Genomic DNA, 15,239 nt, shown 5'->3' with positions numbered 1-15,239 from the left:
TCTTTTTGAAGCCCCCAGTTTTCTTGGAGGAGGTTAAAGACGATCACTGAGAGTACTTAGCAACTCTTAGCATTATAAAGCCTCAGCCTTCCCTTAAATGAAAGGTCAAGCTTTCAGGTTTTCTGTGAATTTGGGACATGTGTTTAAAATGGCTATTTATTCACACTGCTGCGGATTTTGTGTAAAACTTGACTTTTCTTGTGTCTTCTTTTAGATTACCTCACATCTTACATTATGTATCTATTCCATTCATATCTGTCCTCTCTCTCCCTTTCTCTCAGAATCTTTTCCCCTGCTCTCACTCACTCCTGATGTTTTTTTCATTAGCCTCATGATCACCATGCATGTAGCTAAATCTTTACATTTTGCACGTCAGCAGAGGCTCATTTGAAGATCGATGGTCTAAAATGGCAGGACACAGGTCCTGCATATCCGATGAGATTTGGCTGACGGCAAATTCAGAGGATCAAATGTCACCACAAATGTCACTGCCATCACAGGAAATGTCACTGTCCAAATTTCCTGAGAGGCTTTGAATCCATTTGTGGAATTAACCTCTGTCACACCAGGTAATATTGAAGCTCTGCTCCAACAGCACACAGATATTTGTGACTGCTTGTGGGGTTGCTGGTGAAGGGAAGAAAGTTTTTTACAGGAATAAGAAAAATGTAAAAACAAGTGTTAGGAGTTCCAAAACATAGCATTTATATTCTAATAATGACAAAGAAACCGGACACTGTCACTGTGACTTTAAAACATTTTCCCAGTAGGTTTTAATCATAATTCTCAGCAGGTCCAGATCTTATATAATGAAATAAATTGTCTGAAGCCTTTAATCATGGGAGTGTAAAAGACTGTAAAATGTAACATGGTAGGTTATCAAAGCCAGAGAAATCTATAATTTTATATTTTGTGGCGGTCACCATGACAGAGCCGACATGACAGACACAACAGGTTTATCGTTGCCATGGAAACAGTGGATGTAACGCTAATGACCACAGCATAAGGAAGCATGAACTGCTTCTGAAAGTTGCTGTACTGTTGCTGTATGTGTTGCTGTGATAAAAACGTCATGTAAATGACACTTGGTTACATTAGCTTGACAGTAAACACATCTTGACTGCGGTCATCTCTGAGTTTGTGGGGGGGGGGGGGGGGGGGGGGGGGAGTAGCAGAGAGGATCACTCCCATGATTCCCCACGTAATCTTTCGTTATTTTTTGACTGAGAGCTTCCTGGTGGCAGAATCTACTAACTGCGCATTTAAGACACAGATTTATGAAGGTGTGCTCTCTCGTCTGTTGGTGGCTTCAGGGAAAGATTATTTTTTATTATGAAATAGCTGTGAAAAACAGACACTGAAAGAATGAATAATTCATTGATTGATCAATGAAGTGTTCTTTACTGAGCCAGCTTTAAATTCAAAAGTTTTACAACTTTTTAATACAATACAAAACTGTTTTTTTCTAATGTAGTGATTGGGAGCCCCCTAGTGGTGGAATTTAAATACTGTGCCTTTAATTGAATTGTCCAAAACCCAACTCAAAATTTAATATAATTCTGCTTTATTCTGCTGGATTTCAATAAAATACATAAAAACATTGATTGTTATTAGAAAGTCTCCAAAATAAAATAAACACAACACATTTTGAGTCATATTCATTTTAAATTCATCATTAATCATGATCATATTTTACATGTTTATAGTTTTTACAGACAAACTGACAAAAAAAAGCCAAATACATTTCATGAGTATATTGGAAAATGCACATTTTTAAACATGTTTTTTTTGCCTTCTAACAGTTAAATCAAATCACTTCAGTAATGCTTTAGCAGTAATGCTGTTTCTTTTTTCAAATGGGCTTCACAAGGACAACTAAGGATTAAGACACTTACCCCCTTCCCCCCTGGACAAAGCTTTATTACTAACTTTGTTAAAAAAACCAAGACCCACTTTCTCTTTGATCCATGGCATGTATTTACAGACGTCCATGTATCCAGATTTGTTAACGCAGGCATGAGTACCATTAGCAACAAAAGCGTTGACCCCGTAAATCCTGCAATTTTGCACGGCTCCTCCACCAGAGTCACCCTGTGAGACAGATAAACATTTAGAATTGAATATCTTGACTTAAAAACTTAAATCATATTTAAATGGTAACTCGTGTATTGGCTGTAGGAAATGTGTAATACAAGAAGCTGTTCAGACTCACTGGAGAAATATCCACAGTATTAGATTGGCTACAGAAGAAGTGTTGATAGCTGTAATACTGAGCTGTTCGGTAAGGGCTGCTCTGCAGACATTTTTTATAGTCCGGACACTGGAAGACTGGGATGTCAGCACAGTGAAGTTCTTTTGGTCTATCAATTCCTAGATAAGGACGAGGAGAACGTATTAACTGCAGAGACAAAAAAAACCTTTATTGTTTAAATTGTTGAGAATTTTTCTTTACTTTTACATTCTTCATTAGATCAATGTATCGTGTAGAACTTTCTTTTAACTTGAGTTTTTTTTCTTCTACACCAAAAATCATCTCAAACTATTTAATGCTAAAATAAAAGACTACATTGTGAACTAAATTGTGCAGTTATTTTACTTAGCACACAAACTAAAGTACGAACACCATTTTGGATAAACATAAATAATAACTTAAAAAATGTACCTCTTTTATGATCAGGACCCATAATTGTGGCTCCATGTCCTGCAGTCCGAAGGCTTTTTAAAAAAAAATATTATGAAAAGGATGATAAAATGACAGTCTTTACATTGTGTTTGTTTAGGTTTGTTGTTGTTGCTTGTAGCTCCTAAAGATTTTAACTTTAAGAAAAAGCTTAGGAAAGATCAAAACTCACATTTTATGAAATTTACTACATTTATTTTCATTAGGAAGTGCTACGTATGGAATCTGAGTGGGTTGTGGTAACTTCAGCAGCATGATGTCATGGTTCCCATTAGTGTCATTGTAGATATGGTATTCTGTGATTGTCACTCCTTCTGGTTGACCTGGATGCACTCCTACTAATGCAGTCATATTCCTAAAAAAATAAAGAAAGGAACATGACTGTATAATTGTAGATATACGGTATTATGATAACAGAGGTCAGTTATTATTGAATATTTACATCAGAAAAACTAAAGAAAAGCTGTCTTCATGTTTGGAATTACAGCATGACTTTCAGCTCAATTTCATTTAATTGACAAATTTACCCTTACTTCATTTTAAAACCAAACCATCACTTTCTTACCACCCCTGTTTCCAGCAGTGAGCTGCAGTCAGAACATAGCTCTCACTGATCAGGGAGCCACCACAGAAGAAGTCTTTCTTCCCATTTGATGCTATTAACTTGACATGGTACCGGCGCTCTTCATTTCCACATGGACTACCATTAATAATTCTCTTCTGCAGATCCACAGCTGTGCTCACTGTGACACCTGAAAGAGAAAGTCCACCAGGTGACTGGGAGTTGGAACAGTTTTTGGACCCAACAACTTTTTCATTTTGGAAAGTTAATATACTTCGTGTTGTATAATCCTTTGGAAACCCAGTATTAGAGCTATTTTCTCTCAATCTTTCATTATTTTACTTAAATGCAACACTTTTCATTAGTACATAACTATAGAGGAGATATTGAAATACAGCACTGGATGGACATGGATTATTATTATTTTCTTTAATAAGGGTCTTTTATTTGGCTCTCAACATCACATCTTTATGACCTGCATTGCATCTGGAAATAAATGTTCAACATGTTAAACTCTCCTGCAGATATTTCCAGACATCAAGCATTAACATGTTGATGGAAAGATCTACCCACCGTAAATGCCCTGTACATTGCTCTCTTAAGAGTCAAGTTGCTAGTTTGACAAATAATTCCCATAATATCTAAAACTACATCTGAATCTATTATTGAACTCAATGGACCTCTTCTCTCTCTCCCACTTAGTTACTCAGCAGCCATCTCTGTTCATCAAGTTCCACTGGTCTTACAGCCCCCGGCATGTGGTTACTTTGATGGCATATTAATGGCTAATAATAGGGCTGTAAAACAATGAAAATAATTCACTTGTGATTAATTTATGAATTTCAATAGTTAATCGCGAATAAACACATTTATAGTTTTTCATGTTGAAAACTTCATTATTTTGCATTTCAAAACTGCTTTTGTTGAGCTTTATTTTGAATTGTTGTATTGTCTTATGATGAGGGTACTTAACTTCCTGTTTGAATACAAACATTGTTTTATTTTGAAAAAAATAAACGAACATCGGGTAGATTGTACATATGACACTAACTTAACTACAGAAACAGAAAGTGGTTAGGGATCAAAGCTAAATGAAAATAGCTATAGAGGGACAGTAACAAAAAGCACAGACACCACCTCACGGATCCCCTGACATCACTCCCCGCTTCCACGTGCACATATCGTGTTAACGTTAAAGGAACTCCATAACTGTACTAACTGTCTGAGTCGTGCGTTTGGGTCCTAAAACAAACACGTGTGTTGTTCGTAACAGAATAATTCGGCCAACATGGACCCAGCCGACTCAGATTTACAATCTAATGTTAACTCCCTGCGCCAAACGATCTCCTCTCAAGGAATCATGCTTGGGCAGCACCACCAGACCCTTTGTGGTCTCATGGTGTAACTGGCAGTGTATGGACCCAATTGAAGAATGACAGGAAACTGGCAGATATAGTCACACACACTTTATTTCTCAGCAGCAGGTGATACAAAGACAAACAGAGGTAATCACGGTCTAATCTGAAGTAGCCGCTGAGGGCACAGGAAAAGAGTCCAGAACTGATCGTGCAGAACAAACATGAACACAGAAAAACTCACGTCGAACAGACAAAACAGGTAAGCCACACTCAGACAGAAAGCTGAGGTAATTACCAAGGTTTTGATGGAGAAGGTGAGCCCAAGACATGCAGGACCTGTAGATCAGTCCAAGGGAAACCGATGGAATGAGGTATGAATGTGATGACAATCTGGAAATGAGAGAGTTTGGAGCAGCAGCTTATGTAGGTGCTTGATTACTGATTAGCTGCAGCTGAGAGAGCTGATGAGGTGGGTGTGCCTGACAGGTAGAGTGAGAGGGAGGCGGTCTGAATGGAAAAGTACTGAGAGGCAGAGCAGGGCTGTGACACATGGAGTCCCTGCAAGTGATCTCCACAAGCCTCAATCGTGTGGAGAACCAACTTCAGATCGCCTGATCTCGCACTCCAATTCATCATGGAGGTGGACGCCTCAGATGTGGGTGTCGGCCCCATTCTCTCACAAAGATCAAAAATTGCATCCTTGTACCTTTTTCTCCCGCAAACTGTCCCCCGCAGAAAGGAATTACGACCTGGGTAATAGGGAGCTTCTGGCTGTGAAGTTGGCATTAGAACTGGTTGGAGGGAAGTTAAGACACCCTTTCTGGTTTGGTCAAGAACTTATCATACATCCAGAAGGCCAAAAGGCTCAACACCAGACAAGCCTGGTGGGCTTTGTTTTTTGGCCGTTTCAAGTTCAACCTTACCTATAGACCAGGAAGTAAATATATCGAACCTGACGCACTCTCCAGACAGTTCGCTGCAGCAGATGAGACACCAATTAATCCTGACACGATTCTCCCCTCATCATGCCTGGTGGCAGCTGTCATGCGGGCAACCGAGTCAGTAGTGAGATCTGCACATCCGAGGGTCTCTCACACCCTGGACCTGCTGCGACGACACTTCTGGTGGCCCACCATGACTATTGATACCAAGGAATTTATTAAAACCTGCTCTGTCTGCTCCCATAGTAAAGCATCCCATCGCCCTCCTGTGGATCTCCTCCGTCCGCTCCTAGTGCCAGGCTGTCCGTGGTCTCACATTGCCCTGGACTTCCTTACCAGTTTACCACCTTCACAAGGTAATACTACAGTACTCATCATTGTTGACTGGCTCTCCAAAGCTGTATGTATTCCGATTCCATGGGAAACCATTGGATATCGTCTCTGATCGAGGACCACAATACACCTCATAAGTTTGGAAAGCTTTCTGTCGGGCACTGGGGCAACGGTCAGTTTATCATCTGGCTACCATCCTTCAAACCAACGGGCAGAATGAGAGGGCCCTCGAGACCTCGAAGCAGCCCTCAGATGTTTATGTGCCCAAAAACCTTCATCGTGGAGTGAGCACCTGGCTTGGGTGGCGTTTGCCCTCAACTTACTCACCTCTTCAGTCACAGGTATGGTGCCTTATGAGTGTACTTAGGGTTATTTACCTCCTCTCTTCCCTGCACAGGAGATGGAAATCAAATTACAATCAGTCCAAACTCACCGTCGTCAGATCCGCAGAGTCTGGGTTGGGGCCAGGGCAGCACTTTTAAGGACCAGAGAGTGCAACCAGAGACTGGCTGACTGCCACAGAGATTCTGCTCCCAACTACTCTCCCGGTCAGAAGGTTTGGCTAAGTTCTAAACACATTCCCCTCAGTGTTGCTTCCAAGAAGCTGGCTCCTTGTTATATCGGTCCTTATGAAATCGAGGAAATCGCTATCTCCTCGGCCAAACCGGAAGTAGTTCAAGTCCCGCCATGATAAAGATTGTCCCAAAGCTCTTATAACTGAAAGGAGGAGAGGAACGAGGAGAGAGGAGAGAGATCTGAGGAGCGATGACCGAGGATACACGAGAGCTGACTTTGCAGCTGAAGTCTTTTTACTGACATGCACGCCCCCTTATCGAATATCACTCATTGATTGGACGCTGCTGCGGATCAGACTTCAATGAAACTTATCAGCATAAGCAAAGTTTAATAATGGTGAAAAGACGGACATTAAAAAGACGCTAAACGGGCCGTCGGACATTTAAACAGATTATAAACATCTGTCAGTTTGTAAAGAGTAAGTCTGTGATGAGCTGGGATTAAAAAAAGTGTCTGACATGAAGAGTAACAATGAAATATTATGTAGCCTATAAGATCTATAAAATCAATACCTAAGAGTGTATAGGCCGATCACTCCCGACATTTGATTTGTTTTTTATTAACTGTCAAACAAAAAGTCTGTTGATATGAAGTGTTAAAATAAAAACATCATAAATGATTTCTTCATAATAGTTTTCTTTTCATGATCACTCAGACTGTTTGCCCTTGCTGACAGAGGGAGTCTGTCAGTCAGAAACACGTTTTACATTCATCATTATTTACGTTCGTAAAGTTTCATATAAGACTGATCATTAATGATCTTCTGTTTGGAAAAAGGTCACTTTTTTCTCTATTATTTAGAACTCGTAAATAATTGTCAGTATTCCGGAGACATAAGTATCTGTGTTTATAAAATACAGAGTTCATTGTCGAATTAAAAGTCAAAACTAATACAAATAATAAATAGACAATTTAATATTAAATCTCTTTGTCAGTAGAAATCGTCCTTTTGGTTTGAAGCAGACTGTAGGTTGTTCTTCATGTGCAGGTGTTTGTTATCAGATAAAGTACACAGATTAAACACTGCTACTGTGTGTATTTTATTAGAAATAATAGAGTTCATATTTGTGCGGACATAAACAGCTGTTTAAGTCGACTGACAGCTGAACGTGATCAGCTGATGTCATCATTACAAACGGATGTCGCTTCACGTGACGCTGCAGAGGAAAGGACGTCTCATGTCTCTTAAAACACATCTCCTCATTCCTCTCTCCTCTGCTTCGTTTCCTTGCATCCCTCCATGTATCTCTGGTGGGAGGGACTAGGACGCAAGTGGAGGAGGCAAGTGGAGGACACTTGGATGCAATTAAGGGAACTGGGATGTACCCCTCGTGTGGCAACTCAAGGCAGTCTCCTCCAGTGTTTATTGCAAGTGTAATAGAACGGGAAAGTCTACAAGGTCACAAAAATATGCTTTCTTTGAGTTTTTTGTCCTTTGAGAAAAAAAACAGTCATAATACATCTCTACTATATGAGCCTCTGAGCCTGTTAAAATACTTCCCTTGGGTTTCTGTACGATTCAGATAACTCTACCTCAAAGGATGAAACTTAAAAAGTAAGCAGCAGACATGTAAAGATAGAATCGACTACTCACCTGCACACAGCAAAAGGAGGAGACACTTCATATCACCCATCTCTGCGTGACTGTTCTCCTGGTGTAACAGTGGTTCATTTTCATGTTGTGCTGTTGGACATCCATCCACCAATCAGCACCATGATGGTTTATCAGTGTAACCCCATTGGCCTTCCAGCCTTCCTCCCCTTATTTGCCCTTAAACATTCTGATTAACAGTAACATGAGTTGAGAAGAGAAGAAAATTTAAGCAAAATAATTTCATATTGTATTTCTGTGGTGTCAGTGAAATGTCACTGTTTGAATTTGCTGACTGCCATCTGTCTTCTTTCTTCAAAGTCTTTTTACTGATACCTCCACTGAAGATGAAACAAAAGAGTTTGAGTTCATGTTGTTGACTTAGTAAAACATGCGCTCTAACAGTTGGACTTACAGTTGTCTGGTCAAGACAGATAAGCTCAGGTGATGCAATAAAAGGCTGTAAATTCACACAGCCAGAGTGTTTATCAGCCGCTAGCTGTTATAGTACATCACATTTTAATACATATAACTGAAGCACTCTACAGCTGGCCTTGTCTGAGCATTCAGTGTATCCAAATGAGTCTTTGAATTCTCACTGTCAGTGTGATTATACACAGGGATCTCTTTGTTCACTGACCTTTTATTATCAGTGAGTAGAATATTCTACTCACTAATATAACCACATCACGTGTGTTGTTTTGCATAACTTAAAGTGTATTCAAGTACAATGCTTGAGTACACGTTTGACTTCCTATTTCATATTACTTTAAAATCTACTCCACTACACTTTGAAGGCACATTTTCTGGTTTCCACTTTGGTTCTACTTTATTTATTTGACAGCTTAAATTAGAAGGTACGGTGCACATGAGGATGATAGACATAAAATATATTCTATAAAATAAAATGATGGATTAAGAAGTCGCGTCACATAAAGTAATGAAACTAAGTCACCTTCAGCAGCTGCAACACTGGATATTCTACACCAGTGTTCTTCAAAGTGAGGGCCCTGAACCCCTAGGGCAGGGGTGGGCAACTGGGGGCCCATGTGGTCCCCATCAACCCTCAACGTGGCCCTCAGGTCAATTTTTACATATCAATTAATTGGAACATGAAGAAAACATGACAAAATATTCCATGAAATCATGAAAACCAGAAATATGTCCATAATAATATTTGATCACTGGTATTTGTTGAGTTAAATTTGAGACATAATTGACTGTAATCGTATACAACAATTTGGCCCTCTGGCAGTGAGAAATAAATTAATGTGGCCTTTGCTATGACCAACGTTGCTCATCCCTGCCCTAGGGGGTCACCAGGGGGTTCTAGGGGGGTCATGGAAACTTGTAGGGAAGTGGAAGGTAACTGGAATAAAAATAATTTCTACGACAGTCTTTCAATTTTGTAAAATAACAAACAACACAACGCCATGAATCGTGAATGATTAAAGACAAACTGTGTGATTGTTCCTTGGACTATTGATTATTGCCGAAAGTCGGCATCGGTGCAGACTCGCTAGTGGAGGGTTTTACAACCAACTACCACTCCCTGCTAATTGGTTTGGGACGGACTTAATATGGCAAACCCTCCGCGAGGACGCGCAAACAGAGGGGTGTAGTGTCTGGTTTGAGAAAGACCCACAGAGGCAGGAATGAACACTAGACAAGAAACACTGGAGAAAGAACTACACTCTCAAACACCAAAGACACAAAGAACTCAAGAATTGAACCATACATACTAGAAAAGAGAGAAACACTAGAACAGGGGTGCCCAAACTTTTTTGAACCAAGATCTACTTTTAAAGTTACCAGTCTGCCGAGATTTACCAGTCCACATAGTGAGCCGTAGCCTTTACCGACAGCCTACAAACGCATTTAATACTCACACAACAAACAGAAAATAATTTCAGATATAATAAATGAGAGTTCTGTAAAAAATAATGCAATATCGACATACTTTTTTTTAAACTCTTATTTTAGGGTAGGCTACATTTTAATATTACGTTTGTATTTATATCACATATGTTTTTCCCTTAATTTAGTTTACAACAAACAACTTTAATCTGTGTGGAGATGTTCACAGACTACAGCAGGCTGCTGTGAGATGATGTTGCTTTTGTTAAATTAGCTGCAGACACGGTGAGAGTGAACGGAGTAAAGTCGAACCGACTGTTTGACCGGGTCACGTGTGTTCCCACCTCGGTCCGTAAAGATCACAGATCAACTGTGTGCTGTAGCACTAAAAGTAAAAAGTAAAAAGGTTCGCGTGGTGGCTGGTGCTCCAGTGCAAGTGTGTGTGTGTGTGTGTGTGTGTGTGTGTGTGTGTGTGTGTGTGTGTGTGTGTGTGTGTGTGTGTGTGTGTGTGTGTGTGTGTGTGTGTGTGTGTGTGTGTGTGTGTGTGTGTGTGTGTGTGTGTGTGTGTGTGTGTGTGTGTGTGTGTGTGTGTGTGTGCGTTTGCACTGTTTGTTGGTGTGTCCCGTCCCCCGCCATGCTCACAGTCATGACAGCAGAGAGGAGCAGAGAAAAGTAGCTGCAGCTTCATCAAATGCGCTTAATACTCGTAGCATAGTTTCTATATATGACTTTTTGGTAAAACATTTACCCCCCCGGTTTTACCTGCACGTCATTGCGCATGCCTGCACTCGCTCTCATGCACGCAGCAATTTCATGAATAAATGAAAAATTAAATACAAACAGGTCGGAAGTATACTTGGCTCCCCACACAGGTATCGTGTGTGGGAAACAGTGCAATGAGATGAAATTGAAATCACTTTTCTATTTTACAATTGTATTTTATATTGACTAAACATCTCGCGATCGACTGAGAATCAGTCAGCGATCTACCTGTCGATCGCGATCGACTGTTTGGGCACCCCTGCACTAGAATAACAAATTACAAAATAAAACAGGAAACACTAAAGACTAAACTAGGAAACATTTAAAGAAACACAAGGGACACAAACATAAGAAAAACTAAAACAAGAAGATCTAAACTTTGAAAAACAAAACCAAACCAGACCAAATCATGACAATTTGATAACATTTCGTTTAGTCTCGTGACCTTTAATAAAACATTTTGTGTTTTAATCTGCTCTGTCACTTTAATAATCTTATGTATTTCCCATTTGATGAATAAATTACTAATTTTACAAAAGCTATGAGGTCATATTCTGCCCTTTGTCAATAATTGACATTGATTAATGACAGCCTTTTACACCCATTTTTCCATTCGGTGCAGTTCCCACTTCAGCCACTAGATGTAGTCATAGCCTTGTAGATGTATTACCTTAGCTTTGCAAGTTGCATCAACGCACACAACCCAAACCAGGTTCTTAAACAGCTGAACATATCAGACGAGGATGGTCTTCTGACAGGTTTGGGTTAATGAAGCTTGAGGTGTAAAAAATGTAACATGGTGATAAGCAGTAGGGTAAATTAACAAAATGATTGTTGGAGGTACTGTTGTGACTCGCCACAAAGGTTAAGGACCCAAAAGCCAACTCTGGACACAGCGGAACAATATAACAGTAATTTCATTGTGAATTATCAAATAATTGTGCAAAAGGGGGCAAGGGGGAGTCCGTCCTGGTATCCCAGGTGACGAGTGGTGAGGTGAAGGAGCATGGTGAGGGTCTAGGGGAACAAAGAGTATTTACAGGTGAAGTCCCTCCACATGGTGCATGATGAGTATGGCTCGGTTGAGCAGAGCGTGTCCAAATCCACACAGAATGAACAGGCAGACGGGTGAGCGAGCAGGCAGGCAGGCACGAGCATAGAGCACGGCTGATATCTGAGACAGAGTGACACAGACTAGCATTCAGGCTAAACAAAGGAGCACAAGTTCACACAGAATTACAATTCTCAATGACCCAACAACGAGCGATATACCACAGTGAAATATGGGATACTCAGGCGACGGGTGGTGGAGAGACCAGGGTAGATATTCTAGATGAGAGGGAGATTGCCTGCACCTGGGCTGCCTGCGCAGAAAACCAAACCCACATGCAATCACACACAGGAATGCACTCAGGACACACAGGGGAGGAGAACAGACAGAGGAAAACTAACAGCATTCAAGAGGAAGGAAGGGGCTGCCAGGGGTTGAACCATGACAGGTACTTTTGTCCCGTGTTTGAAGCATCTGAAGTCTGTCTTCGGTCTATTTAGTATTCTGTTTTCGTTCCAGGTTTACTGAAAGTTCATGTTGTTGTTCTGTTCTGTTTACAAAATAACTTTTTCATCTCTGACGTCTAAGAGATGGTATCTCTTGTTTTTCTCCCATATTTCTTTTCCCCATTTTTTCTTCAGTCTTTTTTCGTAGCAGGTATCTTTTCATCCTTCCAATTGAGGTTCCAAGCATAGAAGGTGACATATTCTATTTGGATATTTAAATTAATGAAATCCGCTTGACTTGACTTGATTTAACCCTAGTAGATTCCCACCAGGGGCGGCTGAGGTTCACTTGGTAGAGTCAGTTCTCTCCTAACTTGAAGGTTGGGGGTTCGATCCCCAGCTCCTGCAGACATGTCTGATGTGTCCTTGGGCAAGACACTTAACTCTAAGTTGCTCAGGTTGCTTTGTTGGTGGTGTGTGAATGTGTATGAATATGATTAGTTATGATGGTCACTTTAAGGCCCTGACACACCAAGCAGACGGCAAAGAACTAGTGGCGTGCGTGAGAGGAGATAATTCTCCATGCCAGCAGGCGGCGGTAGTCCGTTGTTATGTTACGAGAAGACCATTTTCACACCGCTGTCAGCCACCACTCGTGTTTTAGGTAGCCTACTAATTGAGAAAAATGTCAAAGTAATATTTTTACTGTGTAGTGCTTTGGGCTTGTTGGCCCATGTGGCCAGTGCTTATAATGAACGTCATATTCCCCTTTTTGTAATGTCAAACCCAACTTCATCATTTTTTTAACTACACATTTACTGTGTAGCCGTTGCTGGAGTCAGCCAGCACAAACAGCTTTATCCCCCACTTGGTGGATTCATCTTTCATGTACTGGGTCATGCCAGTTTTTGCCTTGGTGGCCACCATTCGCTCATCTACAGCCCATTCCTTCCTTGGATGGTAATAAGTCTGGCAGACACTCAGGATGTCATCCATTAGGGGCTTGATCCTGACAACCTTATCATGCTGTGGTGTTCCCTTCCTCTCATCATTTTTTTTGTCCTCCTCCAGGTCACTGGGGTGGATATTCCACAGCAGAGCCCTGAATCTGTCCCTCAACATCACGGTTGCTGGAAACGGCACAGATGTTATCTTGTTCTGCTTCCAATAATCCACAATACTCGGCAGTGACACCAGTGACGTGTAAATAAGTAGTCCAAGGAACTTGTAGAGCTCCTCAACTTCAACGTCATAACATTTATACTTCTTCCTCCAATTTCCTGTTTTCCTGCAGCATACTTATTGGTGTTTCTGCAGAGGGTCCGCAATGTGGTTTGGGAGAAATATAACTGGAACAGGTGCAGAGGTGAATAGGCTGCATGGCTGTCCACCTGGGCTCCTGGTGTTTTCCGTGGTGTGAACGGGCTAATTTGTGGGACAGTGTCAGGATCATTTTCAGTTCTCCAGGGCTCCAAGCGATGGTGTGGCTGCGCGTGTGGAGATCTGGACCTCAGCTTCTCGATTCAGTGATATATGTGACTGTTAAAAGAAAAAAGAGTGTGATTATTAGTTTAAAAGCACTCTCTGCATATGTGCATAACACAATCATCAAAGTGATAACAAGAAGGACTAAAACTTTGTTCACAAAATCAACCCAAATTTAATGAATTTCCCACGCACTCTCCCACGGCCTCTCTGGGTATGCCTCAGTATAGAGGGTACAGGCTCCTCATCTCTGTATGTGCATGACAACAATACAGTGTAAATACATGTGTAAAAATGAGAGATTGTTCAGGTCATTTATCATGTGCACATGATGGACAGTGAAAAAGTTTAGTTGGCACTAAAATACTCAGTTTACAAGGCAATTGCCTTGGGCCCCCAAACTGCAGTGGCTCCAAAAAAAATTATGTTTAAAAGTATAAGAATTACTATTACATTTATTTTTTAAACTCTGTTGTAAGTTATTATATACCCACAGCAAAAATGTCTTATCAGAAGAATGTCTAATACATCTTTAAATGGGGCGGCAGTATCTCAGTCTGTAGGGACTTGGGTTGGGAACCAGAGGGTCGCTGGTTCAAGTCCCGGTGCGGACCAAGTATGGAAGTTGGTCTGGTAACTGGAGATGTGCCAGATCACCCTCTGAGCACTGCCAAGGTGCCCTTGAGCAAGGCACCAAACCCCCTCCCCACCATCAGCTCAGGAGCGCCCACAGCAGCAGCTCCGTCACTCTGACATCTCTCCATTAGTTCATGTCCATATGATCCTGTTTGTGTGGATGTGTGTATATACTTCAGCCTATGTGTGTGTTGCATGACTACAGAGTGTAAAAACTGAAATTCAATCAATAAAAGTAAATCTTAAACCCTCCAGCAGCTCTACATGGACTATTCCATGGCACTCACTAACGGCGTGTTTAAAGAAATGATTGATGCGGCATCACAGGTGACGGAGAGAGAGAAAAGAGACGAGAGCAGAAGAGATAGAAGATCAATTTGTGGGCCTGTTTCTCCCCTTCTGACCAACACTTCCCTCACTAATATGCACAAGAACCGTAGCTCCAGAAGTGGACCTTAGCTCATCTCTTGCATGGTGTAGAAATTATGTCGTCTCATGTCTCATTTAGCGAGACAACAGCCAACGACAAACTCTGTCATCTGGGACAGACTTTGAGTGTGTGCTAGTGCACGCAAGGAGTAGAGAACGAGCAGGGAGACAGGGAGGCGTGATTGGTTCATCAGATTGGTACCTCGTGGCAGACACCGGTTGAAGTTTTTACAGGCTAACAACTGCTACAGATGGAGGATTTTTTTGTTCCTTTTTCAGAGAACATTTATTAAATTCTGTCAGGACCTAAAGAACATTTCAACCCTGCCTTTAACCTTAGTACACTTTATCACAACTGATTATTGTGTATGGAGGTCTAGCATGGCATGAAGTATGAAAAAGAGCTACGACTTGGAGAGGATGTTTCCTCCATGCTTCATGTCTTCTAAGTGATGCTGCACAAAATTCCAGGTCTAATACTATTCACTTCTTCAGTTATATGTTATTAACAACAGATCAGATCTATGAAAAT

The 15,239-nt window shown here is 41.0% G+C and overlaps 1 protein-coding gene across 2 annotated transcripts; it reads right to left on the bottom strand.

Annotated features, from left to right (window-relative positions):
* Nucleotides 1-1,537: 1,537 nt before the first annotated feature.
* LOC109993411 (trypsin-4) lies at nucleotides 1,538-8,136 on the bottom strand. Of its 2 annotated transcripts, none has more exons than XM_029279796.2 (6): nucleotides 4,896-7,510; nucleotides 3,246-3,432; nucleotides 2,853-3,035; nucleotides 2,663-2,715; nucleotides 2,213-2,370; nucleotides 1,538-2,091 (listed from the first exon to the last, which is right to left on the bottom strand). In XM_029279796.2, exons 1-6 carry the CDS (start codon nucleotides 4,927-4,929, stop codon nucleotides 1,876-1,878), a joined length of 831 nt encoding a protein of 276 aa, XP_029135629.1. In that variant the 5' UTR covers nucleotides 4,930-7,510; the 3' UTR covers nucleotides 1,538-1,875. The 2 variants fall into 2 exon arrangements, with proteins under 2 accessions (XP_029135629.1, XP_020502026.2); XM_020646370.3 differs by lacking the exon at nucleotides 4,896-7,510 and adding an exon at nucleotides 8,045-8,136 and having other exon boundaries at nucleotides 1,539-2,091.
* Between the last annotated feature and the right edge of the window lie 7,103 nt (nucleotides 8,137-15,239).

This window comes from Labrus bergylta, chromosome 6 (assembly GCF_963930695.1).
Source record: "Labrus bergylta chromosome 6, fLabBer1.1, whole genome shotgun sequence".
NCBI lineage: Eukaryota > Metazoa > Chordata > Actinopteri > Labriformes > Labridae > Labrus > Labrus bergylta.
Note: the sequence above shows the minus strand (reverse complement) of the source record. Positions and strands in the feature narration are given on the sequence as shown.

Coding starts and splice junctions, on each gene's coding strand:
- LOC109993411 (XM_020646370.3), bottom strand. CDS start 8,084: ATGGGTGATATGAAGTGTCTCCTCCTTTTGCTGTGTGCAG. Junction 3,036..3,245: donor CACTGCTGGAAACAGGGGTG/GTAAGAAAGTGA, acceptor TTATTTTTTTAG/GAATATGACTGCATTAGTAG. Junction 2,092..2,212: donor ATACTGTGGATATTTCTCCA/GTGAGTCTGAAC, acceptor TCTGTCTCACAG/GGTGACTCTGGTGGAGGAGC.